Genomic DNA, 14924 nt, shown 5'->3' with positions numbered 1-14924 from the left:
AGTGAGCTACACAGGACACCAAGGCAAAAATACCTAAGAGCACTTGCTCTGTTTTGCGTGTCACGGTTTGGCATAGAAATGTGGAAATCTGCTTCCTGGAGTGGTGTTGTGGTGTAACCACAGCCAGGAGCCAGGACCACACAGCCGCTCATGCAGTTCTCCCTCTTCCCACAGAATGGCAGGGAGAAGAGGGAGGAAAAGAGGAGAAAGGGAAAGGAAAAAAATGGTGGGTTGAGATAAAGACAGTTTAATAGAACAATAACAGAAAAGGAAAATAACAATAATAATAATAATGACACAAGTCACTCTCACCACCCAGTGAATTGGCACCGTCCTGAGCTGTGATTGTGGATTTCCTGTCCCACAGCCAACCCCCATTTATATACTAAGCATGACAGCTATGTTATGGAATACTCCATTGGCCATTCCATCATTCTGTAAGTGCTCCTTCTCAGCTTATATGGGAAACTGAAAAGAATCCTTGAAAACCATAAACATGGCTTAGCAACAACTAAAACTGTATGTATTATTGAATTTCCTTTCACAGCAATGACTAGAAAGAAAATGGACTTCTTCCCAGCTGAAACCAGCAGAAGTCATTATGAGCATCATCTCTGGCCAGTGTGGTTTTTCTGGTACAAGATTCACCACAGATTTCAATTAAATTAGATTGGTGCATTACCACAAAAAAAAAAAAAAAAAAAAAAAAAAAAAGCAGTGTTCTTGAAATAATTCTTGAAAGGTTTATTTTTATTTTTCTGCTTTTTTTTCTCTATATTTACCTATTATTATTTGCACTACTGGGGGTGACAGCAGAGAAGCCTGCTCTGTAGACTCCAAACTGGTTTGGAGCCAGATAAAGGTCATTTGTAGATTTATTTGGGAGCACTCTTCTATGTAGGCACACAGCAGCCAGTGATTGTGGGCTGTCCTGAGCTATGCACATCTGAGCTGCTGTGAAACAAAGCAGATTTTAAGAGGATGTAACGTACAGGACTAAAGTAGAATACAGAGGGTTTTCCCTAGGTTTACACCATTAACCCAACTCTCACCAGTAACTGCTTTCATTGTTCTGGTGCGCTCACAGCCCACAAAGCCAACCGCATCCTGGGCTGCATCCAAAGAAGCGTAGCCGGCAGGTCGAGGGAGGGGATTTGCCCCTCTACGCCACTCTTGTGAGACCCCACCTGGAGAACTGCATCCGACTCTGGGGCCCCCAATATAAGGACATGGACCTGTTGGAGCGGGTCCAGAGGAGGGCCACAAAGATGATCCGAGGGCTGGAGCACCTCTCCTATGAGGACAGGCTGAGAGAGTTGGGGTTGTTCAGCCTGGAGATGACTCCAGGGAGACCTTATAGCGGCCTTCCAGTATGTGAAGGGGACCTACAAGGAAGGCTGGAGAGTGACTTTTTACAAGGGCATGTAGTGATAGGACAAGGGGGAATGGCTTCAAACTGGAAGAGGGTAGACTTAGATCAGGTATCAGGAAGAAATTTTTTATTCTGAGAATAGTGAGGCACTGGAGCATGTTGCCCAGAGAAGCTGTGGATGCCCCGTCCCTGGAAGTGTTTAAGAAGAGGCTGGATGGGGCTTTGAGCACCGCGGTCTAGCGGGAGGTGTCCCTGCCTTATCTTCTTAATGGCCCCTCCAGGCCTTAAACCTCTTCATCGCCGTAATTAAACCGACCAGGCAAACCCCGAGGGCGCGGCGGACCGGCCGCCCAGCCCCTTCCGCCCCGCCCCGTCCAGCGCCCGCCGCCTTCCGGGATGCTGCTGCCGCGGGCGGGCGGGGCGGCGCGGCGGTCGCTGCCGGCCTTGGCCGCTCTGTCGCAGGTGCTGCGGCTGGAGCGGAACCGCCGCATCGGCGTCGTCTTCCCGCTGCAGAAGCTGGCGCGTTACCTGGCGCCCGGCACCGACACGGCGCGGTTCCGCCTCTTCCAACCCGACCTGGCCGCCCTGCAGCGCGCCGAAGCGCTTTTCCGCTCCGACCGCCGGCACGTCATCGATTACGTCAGCTCCGCCGTCCGCATGGACCATGCCCCGGCGTCCGCGCTGCCTGAGGTCAGCGGTCCTGGGGGTGTCCGGGGCAGCACAGGACACCGCTGTCCCCGGGCATCGGCACCGAAGGGTGACAGATGACCGGGAGCGGCTGCAGCAGGAGGGGCGCCCCCTGCCCGGACGCGTGGGGTGCGGGCAGGCGGACGGGATTAGGAACACTGACTGCTCTCTCTGCCCCTCCTACTGCAGGTGTGCTTCATCGGGCGGAGCAACGTGGGGAAATCATCTTTAATCCGGGCCCTGTTCTCACTGTCTCCAGAAGTGGAGGTCAGAGTGTCAAAAACTCCGGTAAGTGACGTTTTTAACTATAGCAGCCGGTGCCAGCCCAGATAGGGCTGAGAAGGGTGGGAGGAAACTCGGGTAACTTGAAGAGGTGGGAGAACATGCCAGCCGTGGTGGCTGCCAGCTCAGGGCTGGCACAGGCCTCTCTCCAGCAAAGGAAAAGGTGGAAAGAGCCCAGCTTCGGTCTTCAGCCGGGGCTGGCACAGAAGAGTCATTCGAGGTGAGCAGATGCGCCATAACGCCCTTTGGGAAGAACCGAGTACAGAGACCTGTGAAGGTATTTTTAGTTTGTTTTAAGGGTAGAGTTGCATAGGATCGCTGCAAGGGTAGGAGACTGGGCAGCTTAAAGCAACAGTAGTAGCATTTTTGCAGCCGCCTTCTGTGGGGGTTGGGAGTGGCAGGGTATGCTGCAGAGATGTTTTGCAGGGCATCTCCTGCAAAAACAACTTTTTAAAGCAACTTTTTAAAGCCACACCCTTCCTTCATCTTACCTAAATCCTCTCCCCAGGGCCACACCAAGAAGATGAATTTCTTCAAAGTAGGGAAGTACTTTACTCTGGTGGATATGCCAGGATACGGCTACCGTGCCCCGCAAGACTTTGTGGAGATGGTGGAGGCCTATCTGCAGGAACGACGCAAGTAAGGGACTTAACTGTACTTCTGCAGAGCAATGAAAGCCAGACACCTGTCTACAGTGTTGTGCAATTAGGTAAAAAAGTGCAGGGGGGGTAGCTGCTTCCAGTGGTGGTATTGATTAGTTCTGACATCACTTCCCTGGGAACCTCTGTGGTGTCACTCATTCATGCTTAGACAGATCAAAACAGCAGAAGAGATTGAGGTGCTGCTCCATGCTGACCCTCAGCTCCCATCCATAGCATTTCTTGTCTCTTCCTATCCCCAGATCACATGTTAATTGTTCTTGCTTATGAATTTGGAAGTAGCAGAGCAGGCATGAAATAATGGTGGTGATTACTGTTGCTCTTATTTCTGGCAGCTTGAAGAGGACTTTTCTATTAGTTGATGGTGTAGTGGGACTCCAGAAAACAGATCATATTGCAGTAGAGATGCTGGAAGAGTTTGGGATTCCTTATGTGGTAGGTAGCGCTTTGTTCTTGTGTCGGTTATAAGCTACAGATAATCTCTAAAGGTGTATACCCTCTACCTGAGCTTATGCAACTTGTCCTACCTAAGTAGTAACCCCCCACTGTATTGTTAATAAAATAGGCCTAAAATGCGTTGACGGGGGCAAGTGGGATTTAAGGGATTTTTGCTAGGTTTACTAAATGGACGCTTTTTTTTCAGTGCTCAGCTTGAGGAGCTTGAAAAGGTCTACTCCTTATGCAGGCTACAAAGTGTTCTGGTGAACTGTATTATACCATTTTTCCCCTTAGATGTGACCCAGAGCTTTCAGCCTGCCTTCCAGGATAGTCCAGCACTCTTACAGATGTTCCAGGCTAGCAGCAAACTAATCTTCTTTGCCTCTTTTAATCCTCTTTTCCTGGATCCATGCAGATGGTGTTAACAAAAATTGACCGAGCTTCCAGGGGACTGTTGTTAAAGAATGTACTGGAGATCCAGGAGTTTGTAAAGGAGAAAACTCAGGGATGCTTTCCTCAGCTATTCCTGGTCAGGTAAAGCTCGTCTCCATTGCTGCCGTTTCCTTTCAGGTGATGGTAAGCAGTAGGGCAGACTACCTGAAATGGGTCTGTCTGCTCCAGACGTGGCACTTCTCTGTGCCCCAAGGAGAGAGGGTGGGCTGCTGATGGGGAAACGCCTCTTGCCGCCTTCTTCCCCCTCCTCTGCAAGTGAGCGCAGTCCAGTTTTCAAGTCTGCTCTTCCTTTGGCCTTCCTCTGAGGGGGTAGAAGTGCCTGTGCTGCATGTTGGTGGGCTTTGCCATTTTGTTTGGAGTTGTGTTAACAGTAGCGAGCTGTAGTTGTTTGATTACATAGCTGAAGTGCTTAATTTACCAAGGTTGTACCGCCCTGCAGGAGATGTAATTTAACACAGCCAGTAGCTGAGTTTGCTTGCGTTACTCCAAGGCGCAGCAACCTCTAGCACTGAACATCCATGCCTTTGTTTCCACAGTTCTCTGGAATTTTCGGGGGTTCACTTGCTAAGGTGTTTTGTAGCCCATGTTACTGGAAACCTGCCAACTGTAGAGGCCAGCTGAAAAGACTGGCTCCTGATCTGCTTGGCTCACCCGGAACAAAAGGTACCAAAACTAGAGGTGTGGATTTTTGTTGTAAATAACCCAAAGTACTAGAATTTATTTTTTTATAAACTTGTATAATTTCGGGGATAAATTAATGTTTGTAAGGCTAAGCTTTTTGTTTAATAAATTCATCAGTTCAGGAAGTTTGCATATGAATGAATATAGGTTATTACAAAACTGTTTTATAAAACCTACATGATTGTTCTTAGAAGAAAAAAGCAAAGAGAACCTCCCTCCAGCTAAAGTTCAAAAAGCTACCACTGCATGCCTAAGCTCTGCTATATTCAGGATACTAGAGATAGTCTAGTAATCTCATTAAAAGAGGCGTTTAGTTTAGAAAAGAAAAACTATAGCCCTAACATTAAGCAAACTGTACTTGCCCCGGGGAATTGAATGATACACGGAGGTTTGCTTCTCTCAGCTTAAATAGCAGGGGCCAAAAACTAGCACCTGTGCAATCTGCCTTCTCTAAGGCCATCTGGAGTAGAAATAGCCAACATGTTGTCTGTGAAGGTGTTTTTAGGGCTTCTTGTATGTTTTACTTTTGTCACTCCTCTGCATTGTGCGTTCAGTAGGTGCAGCGTGATAGCATGTCCCGCTTGCGTGTGTCGAGTTCTCCCTGGTCCAAGTGGATGAAGGAAAGGATACATCTTTAACGGGATCTGCTTTTTGATCACTGTTGGCTTGAAACAGAGTGGAATAAAGGACTGACACCTAGGGGGAACCCTCTTCTCCTGCACTTTATCATCCATCAGTGCTGCATCTACCTTCCGTTTTAAATACAGCATGAAGTTCTGCAGCTGCACTCAGAGGAATTGCCAGAGATGAGACACGTTGTCCATTATCTGCATCTGTTCTACCCGGGCAGCTGAAGCACAATACTGATGTCCCGTATGCTTTAGGAGCACTGCAGCAGCTGGCACAGCTGTGTCCTGCCTCAGCTAAAAGCACCTGAAGTTGGCTTGTTACAAAGCACAGAATTGAAGAAGAAAAAAAAAAAAGGACTGCTATTGATAGCAGCAGTTGTTACAAAAGAATTTAGACTAAAGCTATTAAGTGCCTGTGTCAAACTCTGGCACTCCATCTTGTCATGTCTTAACATTGCCAAATGTGTGTATGCAGCTGTCAAAGTTACTTACATTAAGTGTTAAAACCTCAAGAAAGGACAGGTCTTTTGTGAGCCACTCTGAGGTATTGCTGGTGTTTTGTTTCATTATGGAATTTCTTCTGACTCTAATTAGACATGAAGTGAGGTCTGTTTTCAGCATACATGTAGGAAGTGGGGTGGGTGGGGAACGCAGTAGAAACGTGGATCTCTGGTTTCCACATCTTGGCAGAGATCAAACCTGTAATTCTTTAATATTTTATCTCTAATCCCAAAGTGCTCTAGAGCAAACCAGCCCATAGGATGCTTGATCCTAGGGAGAAGCGCAGTAGTATCTAGACAGATGGAACAGGTGCAAGTGAACACTTCAGGAATAATCTCTTCTTAGTATCTTAAAACCAGGATCTTCCAAAAGCATCAGTCTCACCAAGGCTGTCATTCTCAAGGCCTCAGCCTTGACTGGAAAACCTCTGAAAATAAGTGTGTGTATGTAAAAGAAAATGCAGTTCTGTTTTCAGTCCCTCTTGAGAACAAAACACCTTACAGCACCAGGAAGTCTTTCATTAACCGCTTGAATACATTCAGTATGTCTGGTAAATCCATTTGTATAAAAAGTCCTTTGAAATGGCAGCAGACTGAACTGGACCCCATGATCCTCGTGGGCATGTATAGTTGCCATGAGGTGTCCTTAGTGGAAGCCACGTGGAGCTATGTCATACAGTTTCTTACAGCTGTACTAGAAACAGTAGGTACAGTCTTATCCTGAAGAACCAGCGTTACCTTTGGACACATCTGGGTTTTCTGCTGTATTGTTCAGAAGATCTTCATTAACCAATTCTTCAAATACTGGAATAACTCTTGCATTTTCCTCAGCCATCTGCAGGAAGGAACACCACAGTTTTGTTACATGCAAGAATTAGTGCCCCTGTGACAGTGTTGTGGTTTGGGCTGGGCTGGAGACTAAATGAATGGCAGATGCTCTCTTTTAAGGTAGAACAAACCCAGTTTTCTTTTCAGAGATTTTACTTTTCATTTAAGCCTCTTCTAACTATAAATATCAGTCCTTATCGCTGCTAGAAGCAGACACACTGAAACTCACACTGTTCATTTCAGAGAATGGAGTTAGTTAGAAGAGACTTAACTGGTTTTGTTATACCTCAAACCAAAAAATCAAGTCTTCTCCTTCACTTTAAACATTAAAACTTATTTAAGTGTCTTCATGGGAACATGCTCTGGGTAGACAGGCACCTGATATACTACCAGACTTTCTTGCCAAGTTCTTAAGTTGTGTTGCTGAATGAGGAACTGCACTTTCTCAGGCCAGGGCCACAAAAGCTCTCCCTTTTTTTTTCCTCACTCGTTGATCGATGGTGGGCCTGGCAGCATACTGAAGCAGTAGAGACCATTTCAGTTTTAAATGCTTGTGATGTCTTAAATTGTTGGCAGTGTATACACCACACTGCAGGCACCCAGCATTATCTTGTAAAGCTTTGCCTCTTCTGCACCTGTCACTCGCAGAAGTGACGTTGAGTACAGGCCTTTGTGGAAAATGAGTTTACCTTGTGCTTATCTCTCCGGTCTTTCAGCAGTACTTTCTCCTTTTTCTTTCTCTGCTGTGTCTGGTCTAGTCTGTCACCATAACCCTGGTGCTACAAAGCCAGTATTTTCACCATATTCCTGCAACAGTTCCCTAGAGTCACTACAGTGTAGAATGTATTTTAGTAGGAACCTTCACCAGATACTATGTCAATAATTCTGTTAATGAAGTAACCTAAACGGGTTTCTTGGTTATTTTAAAAAGTAAAGGGGGGGGGGAGGGGGGGGGAAGGTTAGCAGGTACACATTTCAGATTTAGCCTCTCTGAGGCATTTACACAGAGAGGCAACATGAACTAAGGCAGAAAGAGTTCTGGTTTACTATCACTTTGAAGGTTGTTTCGGTGTTGCCATCTTTCACTATTTTGTCTAAGGAGTTGCTCCTTGGGCTCAGCATTGTTTTCAGACTGCTCAGAAAGAGGATGTATTGCAGTAGGAGCACTCCGGTACAGTATGAAACAAATTTTGGATGGCAAACAGAACATGCCAAGTGATAAATACAGACAATTCGTTCCGCATTAAGTGGGGTGGCTGCCCATGAGAAGGAAGATACTGCTGCCTCAATTATCAAAGTTCCTGGAAAGAGAGGAAACAGAAATTTTAGCAGCAGCTAATGTTTTCAGTCTGTATCACTAGCTAACCCTACTTGTGCTTGAGATTACTTTTAGTACCTGCTTATCCCAGCTATAACATGATACTGTATTTTATGGAGACATTGTAGCTGTTTCTGCACAAGCAGGGAGAAACCCAGGGAGACATACAGCTTCTTACATCACTCTCCTACTTAAGAGCTTTGGAAACAGAGCAAGACCAGAACCCATTTACAGAAGAAGCCAAGGAGGGAGGAGTAAGTTGTGGCTTAACCAAAAGGTTTTATTAAACAATGATTAAATGATGATTAGACAGTGGTCAAACACTCTGCTACTTACTGCACTTGTAATAATTAAGCTAGCTTGTAGACAATATGCTTTAGATCTAATGTAAAATGTCATTTACCTCACTAGATACCGGCTGCCGGGTAAAGATCTCTTGACATTGTGGACTAACCTTGAGAGGCGTCAAGGGGAGATGACCGCCGTGCAGTCTGCTGCCATGCAGGAGAGCTCAGCGGGCTGTGGTGGCTGCAGATATTTATCATGTGAAGTGATTGACTTGTAGTCAAACTCCCTGTTGGTGTACATGCAACTGTGCCACCCCAGCAGCTGTAGTTTGGTCTGGTCCCAGCTCAGGCTGGTACTGTTAGCTCCTGATAAGACATGACCTAAATTCCTTAAGATCCTGAGACGATACGGCCTAGCACAATTTCTCAACATTTGTACAATAGGGCTGACATCCCTCAGGGCTACTTGTCAGTGTTGCCTGAATCAAAGTACTGTTAATTCAGTCAGAGTGGGTGCACCTGTCACAGAGGCGGGACTTGCCTCTACAGCCCTCTATATAAGAAGCCACCCTCTCCATAACATGCTATAGCCAGTCTGGTAACTTCCTTTTATTCTCGTCTGATGCATTCACAGCCAGTTCATACCGAGAAACAACACCAATAGAAAGTAAAGTAAGCAATCCCTTCCTTACCTACACAAGTGATTTTAATACCAGGTTTGGTAACTGCAATTTGATCTGCTCCTAAGAACTAGCCACAGCATTAAGTCTGTATGCACAGATTTATTTTAACACTAATTTAACACAGTCCAAGCACAGCATTACTTGATCTCTACCTACTTCCACTGTAACTACTCTACTTATAAGCATCTCTTGTATAAGCAAAGAAAACTGTTTTGCTCAATAAGGTAATTATTGAGCAGCTATCAACTTTGTATTTAAATATACAGCAGATTTTTTTCAGGGAAGACAGTTCACATTTTTGTATTCTAATCATCTACAGTGGTATTTGTGCACCTTGTGGCATGTTTACAAAGTTTATACAAGACAATAAAGCTACCACTTGCACAGTCATAGCTACTTAAACCAGTATTTTCTTTGAAAAACATTGAGAATGATGGAAAACATATTATGCCAATAAATAGTAAGGGGCAGGGGGGGAATAAATCTTAGCACTCTTCTTGCTGATGCTGCTCCCCAATAATTATTCTCCACTGGTTCTTGTGTGATGAATACAGCACTGCTGGACTGTCGCCTTCGTCCCTGGTGCAAGTGCAGAATGGGGTACTCCGAGCTCCCTCAGGGAATGCTGTTCAGACTCCGACACCTAAAGGCGCTGTACTCATTTCTTTTGAACTCATTCCTTGGGATCCTTCAGTGCTTCATCAAGACCCTCTATGGCTCTACTCCACAGTATCTGCACCTCAGCTGTACCTTTTCCTTCTTCCTCTTCAGCTTCCTAGAGAAAAACTTTTGTTCAGACTTAGCAAGGCGTTTATGACACTAGAAGAGGGAGCCTCCTACTGGAGACATAACTGAGTTTTCTTTGTAAGGAAAAATTTCTTTAAGACAAAATTTTTTCTTAAGGCAAAACCTGACAAAGGCACAAGAAACTTGCATTTCTCAAGCATCAGCAAAACTAGCTTAACCTCTCACAACAATTTATGAAGCTATTGCACAATTCAGAAGTATTATTTAACAGGGCAAAAATGCACTCAGACCAAGGTCTGTGTAGATTCAGCAGGACTTCAGCACCACAGCTGCTTTTGTGCTGGTATTTAGAGATTCTTTTTCTTCCAAAAACCCCAGAAGGAGTGGGAAACCTGGGACTCAGCCCCCAGTTACAAGATTTGGCAGGTAGATCTGTAAGCTTTGGCCCACAGCAGCCAGGGTTCAGGTGGCCAAAGTATTTACAACATTTGGGATAAAGGAACAGTTTTGGACAATTTAAAGACCATTCCCTCCTTAGTGGCTCCCCAACATGACTCCTAAGTCATACTTAAGTAACATTTGTTCTAGACCTAGTACTCTAAAGAAGTGCTTCTAAGAAATTCACCAAAAATATTAAGTACAATAAACAAAAATAATGCAACAAAAATAACAAGAAACATGTTTTTTCAGTATAAAGCATTTCAATGTTAAAGTTTATTTAAGAAATTAAGAAACGCTAACAGGTGTCCAAGCTGATGAGGATAAATCTTGTCCAAGCCTTAGACGTTAAATTACAAAGGAACACAGATCTCTTTGCAGCTGCAGGTGGGAACTTAGGCACAAATACAAGTTAAATGACATGGTGCGTGGGCCCTTCTATTATAACCTACCTGAAAAGTGCATTACGTAAGCAACTGATCTGTGCCCATTTCCTTTGCATGCCCCTCCTGACATTTTTTACCTAGTTTAGGCTAACAGCAAGAAACATATCTCACAAAAAAAAAAAAAAAAAGAAAAAAAAATGTTTATTTAGACGTTGACAGAAGTGAAGTGTTACTGTATAGAAAGGAAAAAAGGATTTATAAGTCGCATTGTACTTGTTCTTTGGCTTAGGGGAAGTCATTCTGAGTTGTGCTTGGCCCCCTGACAGTGAGGAACTGCCAGTGTGAGGACTTCTAGATACCAGTGCATGGACATTTACTTTCACGAAGCCTTCTCCAGACAGGGCAAGGAACTCTGTGTTGTGTGTTGTAACTGCACCAGTATCTTACCTTACATTGTTAAGTTTCATCTTCAGTTTCTCCTGACCAGGCCCAGGCATCAGCAAAAGTTTTTTTGTTCTTTCCCAAGTCAGGGATGATCTGAAAGGGAAATTCTAGGGTTCATTTGAGATCCTTTTTCCATAAAACCCTGTCACGAAGCAACCTGGAATCTTTCAACTTCTCAGTACCGGGAGGGAGTGGGGGTGGGTGGGGGAAGCCCACTGACTTCCATGTGTCACCTTAGTGCTATTTTTCCTAGAATGAAAGTCAGAAATTGAAATTAGTTTTGAGCTTCGGTACAGCACATCTACTGTTTTTCATATCTGCAGAATACAGAGATTTGTGGCCAACATATTAGAAGTGCTCAGGAACTCAGCTTCAAGTCAAAGCTCTATGCTTTATGCTTAGTTACAGAGCCATTGGCGACAGTGATTGATTCAAGGTAAACAACCCATATGCCCGCTTCTCCTTGCCATCCCCAAACCGCCCCTTTCTGGGCCAAGGTAAGCGCCTGTAGAACCCAACCCCAAGCCGTGTGGGCTGGGTCAGCCAGCTCTGCTCTGGGGGAGCAGAGGCAGCGGGAAACTCCCCCGTCCTACCTTCTTCCCGTGCGCCAAACCCTTTCTCAGGCACGGAGAGCGGGGCTTTGGCTGCGCCGGGAAGTGGTTATGGAGCAAGGTGGTTACTGCAGGCAGAGAACTGAAACAACAGCCAACGTCTGCACCTACGGAGGAGAATTAGACTTTACAATTTTGTCCCCTGAAAACAAATACACTACATCAAAGCAGCTGAAAAGGACGCCGGCCCTGCAAGCAGCAACCGCAGCCGGCTTTGCTCTGGGTAGCGGCCCCAATGAGGCGGGGAGGGCCGCGGCAGCCGACCCGACGACAGGAAACCGACGGGGACGGCCCGGCCCCGCCCTCCACCGTACGGCGAGAAGGCGGCCTCCGCCGGGGGAAGGGCGGGGCTGAGGAAGCGGAAGCTCTTCCGTCGCGCTCGGAAGCCCCCGGCGCGGTGCGGCGGCCATGGCTGACGAGGAGGAGGACGCGCCGGTGAGTGGCGACGCGGGACGTCGGGAAATGCTGTGACGGGACGCTCCGGGCCCGCGTCCCCACTGCAGCTGGGCAGCCCTGGTGTGCCCCGGGGGGGGGGCACGGCCGGTGGCCGGGAACCGGGGCTGGGGAGGGAGTGGGGGAAGGGGAAAGGGTCAGGGACCCCCCGCCGCCCCGGGCGCTGACGGCGGCCTCTCCTCCGCTGTGCCCGTGTAGTTTGAAGAAGACGCGGAGGAAGCCGGCGGGGGCCTGGACGGCGGACAGGGCAAGAGGAAGAGGCTGTTCTCCAAAGAACGTGAGTCGATGCGGGGCAGAAAGCTCTGCCCAGCGCCGAGGGGTCGCCGGCAGCCCCGCAGTACTGGTGGTGGTGGCGGTGCTCCCCGCGGCTGTGGAGGACGATGTCATACCCCCAGACACTGCTGAAACGCCGAGGAGGCAGTTATGGAGTTCCACAACTCAGTTTTCCTTAGCAAAACAGCGGGGTTTGTTCTGTGCCCTGGCTGGAAGTGCAGAAACCTGTCATGTAGACACCTTCCCCTCCCCCCCACCCCCCCAATAATATCGCTAATGCATCATCTGAAGCTAACTGTGCTAGAAGTCAGTCATGCCGTCAGTGGGTGTTCAGTATTTGGTAGGCTAAATGCATATTTAAAGTCTGTCATGAGATGTGCTTTTCTGCATGCGCAGCACTCAGCTTTTCTTGGCTTCTGTCTACATGCTTATTTCCCACATGCTTGCTCATGAACTGTCCTGCCCGGCACACCAGGTGCCACCCTGGCGCAGGAATGTGCGGGCTGGTGGTGAGCTCCAGCTAGATGTGTGCTGCTGACAGTGCTGAACGGATGAAAGAAGCCTCACACCGAGTGTTTCTTTCTGCAGTAAGATGCATGATGTATGGATTCGGGGATGACCAGAACCCTTACACAGAATCAGTGGACATTCTTGAGGACCTGGTAATAGAGTTTATCACAGAAATGGTAAGTTGGCTCTAGACAGCATGGTCAAAACATCCTCAGTAAGACTTTAGTCTTCTGGAGGATGAGGCAGATATCTCTGCCTCAGATGCTGCATTATCCCAGGCTAAAAACTGATGCTAGTAGGAAAAAGCTGAACTTCAACTTTGCTCTTCCGAGATTAAGGCAAAATTCATGCATCTTGCTCCACGTGGGTTTAGAACAGTGTCTGAAGTCCTTAAGTAGCAGTTAAATTAGTATTGGTGGGGGGAAATACGCAGCTGACTTTGAGGTTTGCTGTGGCACCACTATATGTGCAGCTGACAAAAGACAAGGCTCAGCTTTGAAAGTTTGACTTCTTGTGTTCTCCCAGTGTCTTTACATGGATGGGAATGTAGCTGTGCCCTACAAAAGAAATGCAAGATTCTGAGACCCGAAGCCATCCCTCTTCCATACACTTGGATTCTCTTTGAAAGTTTGCTGTGTTTTTTGAAAAAAGTTATTCCTACTGTTTGGTGGATCCCCTTTCTTTTGAAAGATTGGCCTTGCCTTCCCTCATCAAAATGCCCTAAAATGTCCTGTGATAAGGTGCTCCCCATTGCTTCCAAGTTCTGCCTGCTGCTGTTCATCTTCAAGCACTCTGCAGGTGGGGGGGTCCCACATATAATCTGGCTTTAGTTTTGATGTCATTACTGTTGTATGTAGTGGTATGTGCTGGGTGTGACAGGCAGCTGGGGACAGCAGAGCAACAGTAAGTCTGTGGTTTACTGGGAAGCTCTCTTGTGACTAGGATGGTGGTGCTTACTTTTTGATTCTAAAATGACAGGAAATAAAGTGGAATTGAGATCTTAAAAAAAAAAAAAAAAAAAAAAAAAAACCAAACAAAAAACCACACCAACAAACCCAACAAAAAAACTCCCAAAAACTAAGGGGCAAAGGAACTCTGCTGACTTTCCTCTTTTCCTCTAACAGACGCACAAGGCCATGTCAATTGGGCGGCAGGGTCGTGTACAGGTTGAGGACATTGTCTTTCTAATTCGCAAGGACCCCCGGAAGTTTGCCAGAGTTAAAGACCTCCTAACTATGAATGAAGAACTGAAGCGAGCCAGAAAGGCCTTTGATGAAGCAAACTACGGATCTTGATTCTGTGTGCAGGCTGCACTGGGGCATTACTTGAGCACCTGCTGCCCAAGAGGAAGGAACATCATGTGTGTTGTTTGGAGGGATTATTCAGGATGGAGGTCACTGCTGGGATCTCTAAGCTCGGTCCCAGCCTTTTCTGAAAAGTATTCAAGCAGCTGAGTGTTATCTGACTGTATGTGGTATACTGACCTATTTTTATGACGTTTTATGAGAAGAGAGCTCTAAAGATTCTTGTAAGGAAGTCTGCTTGAAGTAGGACTACATTGAATCAGATATCTGGAAGGCTAATGATGGGTGATTCTCTACAATTATTTCAGTTATCACTAGGTATTCCCATGACAGGAAACCTAGAAAATGGTTCTTGGCTAAGTGGATAAAGTCTTCGAGGCCAAACTACTGGAGAAGTCCTGCTCTTTGCTCTGTATATGCTTTTCAAATAAAACATGTTAACTTTATGCCCACCCCTCATAACTAAACTTATATTGACCAATTCACACAAGGTGCATAATACAGATTTTTTTTTTTTTAGCACTTAATTGCCTTGGAAGGTTCTCTCTTTTTCCTGTCCCGAGGGGTACAGCTCTTGTTTTCTACCAGTATTAAGCCTAGGAAATTGAAGTTAACCTATTCTAGATTTACTTGCACTTATAGCCTTTCCTTACCCCTGTTAGGCAGGTGCTCTACAATAAAGCAGATTCCTGTTCTTCATTCCAAGACAATTTTTTCTTAGTATTTCCTGGTGATCCTGATCTTGGGACTTAGTTACAAGCAAGAGGCTGGCAGAAAACACTAACCAAATTGCTTGTTCTAAAATTATTTCATTAATACGTGTTGGAATAGCTGTGCCTTACGTTGCTAAGCAGGTAGAAATTGCACTTAGAAGATTTCAGGACAGTGAGACATATGCTCACCAGTCAGGAGTTACTGTTGCAGGCTACAGCTCTGCTTTC

General features: G+C 46.3%; 2 protein-coding genes across 2 annotated transcripts; both read left to right on the top strand.

Moving 5' to 3' along the window:
- Positions 1-1768: 1768 nt before the first annotated feature.
- GTPBP8 (GTP binding protein 8) lies at positions 1769-5815 on the top strand (the record flags this gene model as incomplete). Its single annotated transcript, XM_082487422.1, has 7 exons — positions 1769-2062; positions 2249-2347; positions 2850-2980; positions 3336-3435; positions 3854-3972; positions 4428-4554; positions 5127-5815. 6 exons carry the CDS (start codon positions 1769-1771, stop codon positions 4510-4512), a joined length of 828 nt encoding a protein of 275 aa, XP_082343548.1. The 3' UTR covers positions 4513-4554; positions 5127-5815.
- Positions 5816-11795: 5980 nt separating this feature from the next.
- Positions 11796-14429, top strand: TAF13 (TATA-box binding protein associated factor 13). Its single transcript, XM_082498562.1, has 4 exons — positions 11796-11878; positions 12095-12173; positions 12758-12855; positions 13804-14429. The coding sequence occupies exons 1-4, from the start codon at positions 11852-11854 to the stop codon at positions 13972-13974; spliced, it is 375 nt and encodes a 124-aa protein (XP_082354688.1). The 5' UTR covers positions 11796-11851; the 3' UTR covers positions 13975-14429.
- Positions 14430-14924: the final 495 nt, after the last annotated feature.

The sequence above is a fragment of the Vanellus vanellus genome (genome assembly GCF_965231255.1).
Source record: "Vanellus vanellus genome assembly, chromosome: 1".
NCBI lineage: Eukaryota > Metazoa > Chordata > Aves > Charadriiformes > Charadriidae > Vanellus > Vanellus vanellus.
This window is presented reverse-complemented; position numbering and strand designations above follow the sequence as displayed.

Excerpts from the sequence above, each read along its gene's own strand:
- TAF13 (XM_082498562.1), top strand. The coding sequence starts at position 11,852 with ATGGCTGACGAGGAGGAGGACGCGCCG. Across the intron at positions 12,174-12,757 it reads GAGGCTGTTCTCCAAAGAAC|TAAGATGCATGATGTATGGA; the intron begins GTGAGTCGATGC and ends TTCTTTCTGCAG. Across the intron at positions 12,856-13,803 it reads TAGAGTTTATCACAGAAATG|ACGCACAAGGCCATGTCAAT; the intron begins GTAAGTTGGCTC and ends TTCCTCTAACAG.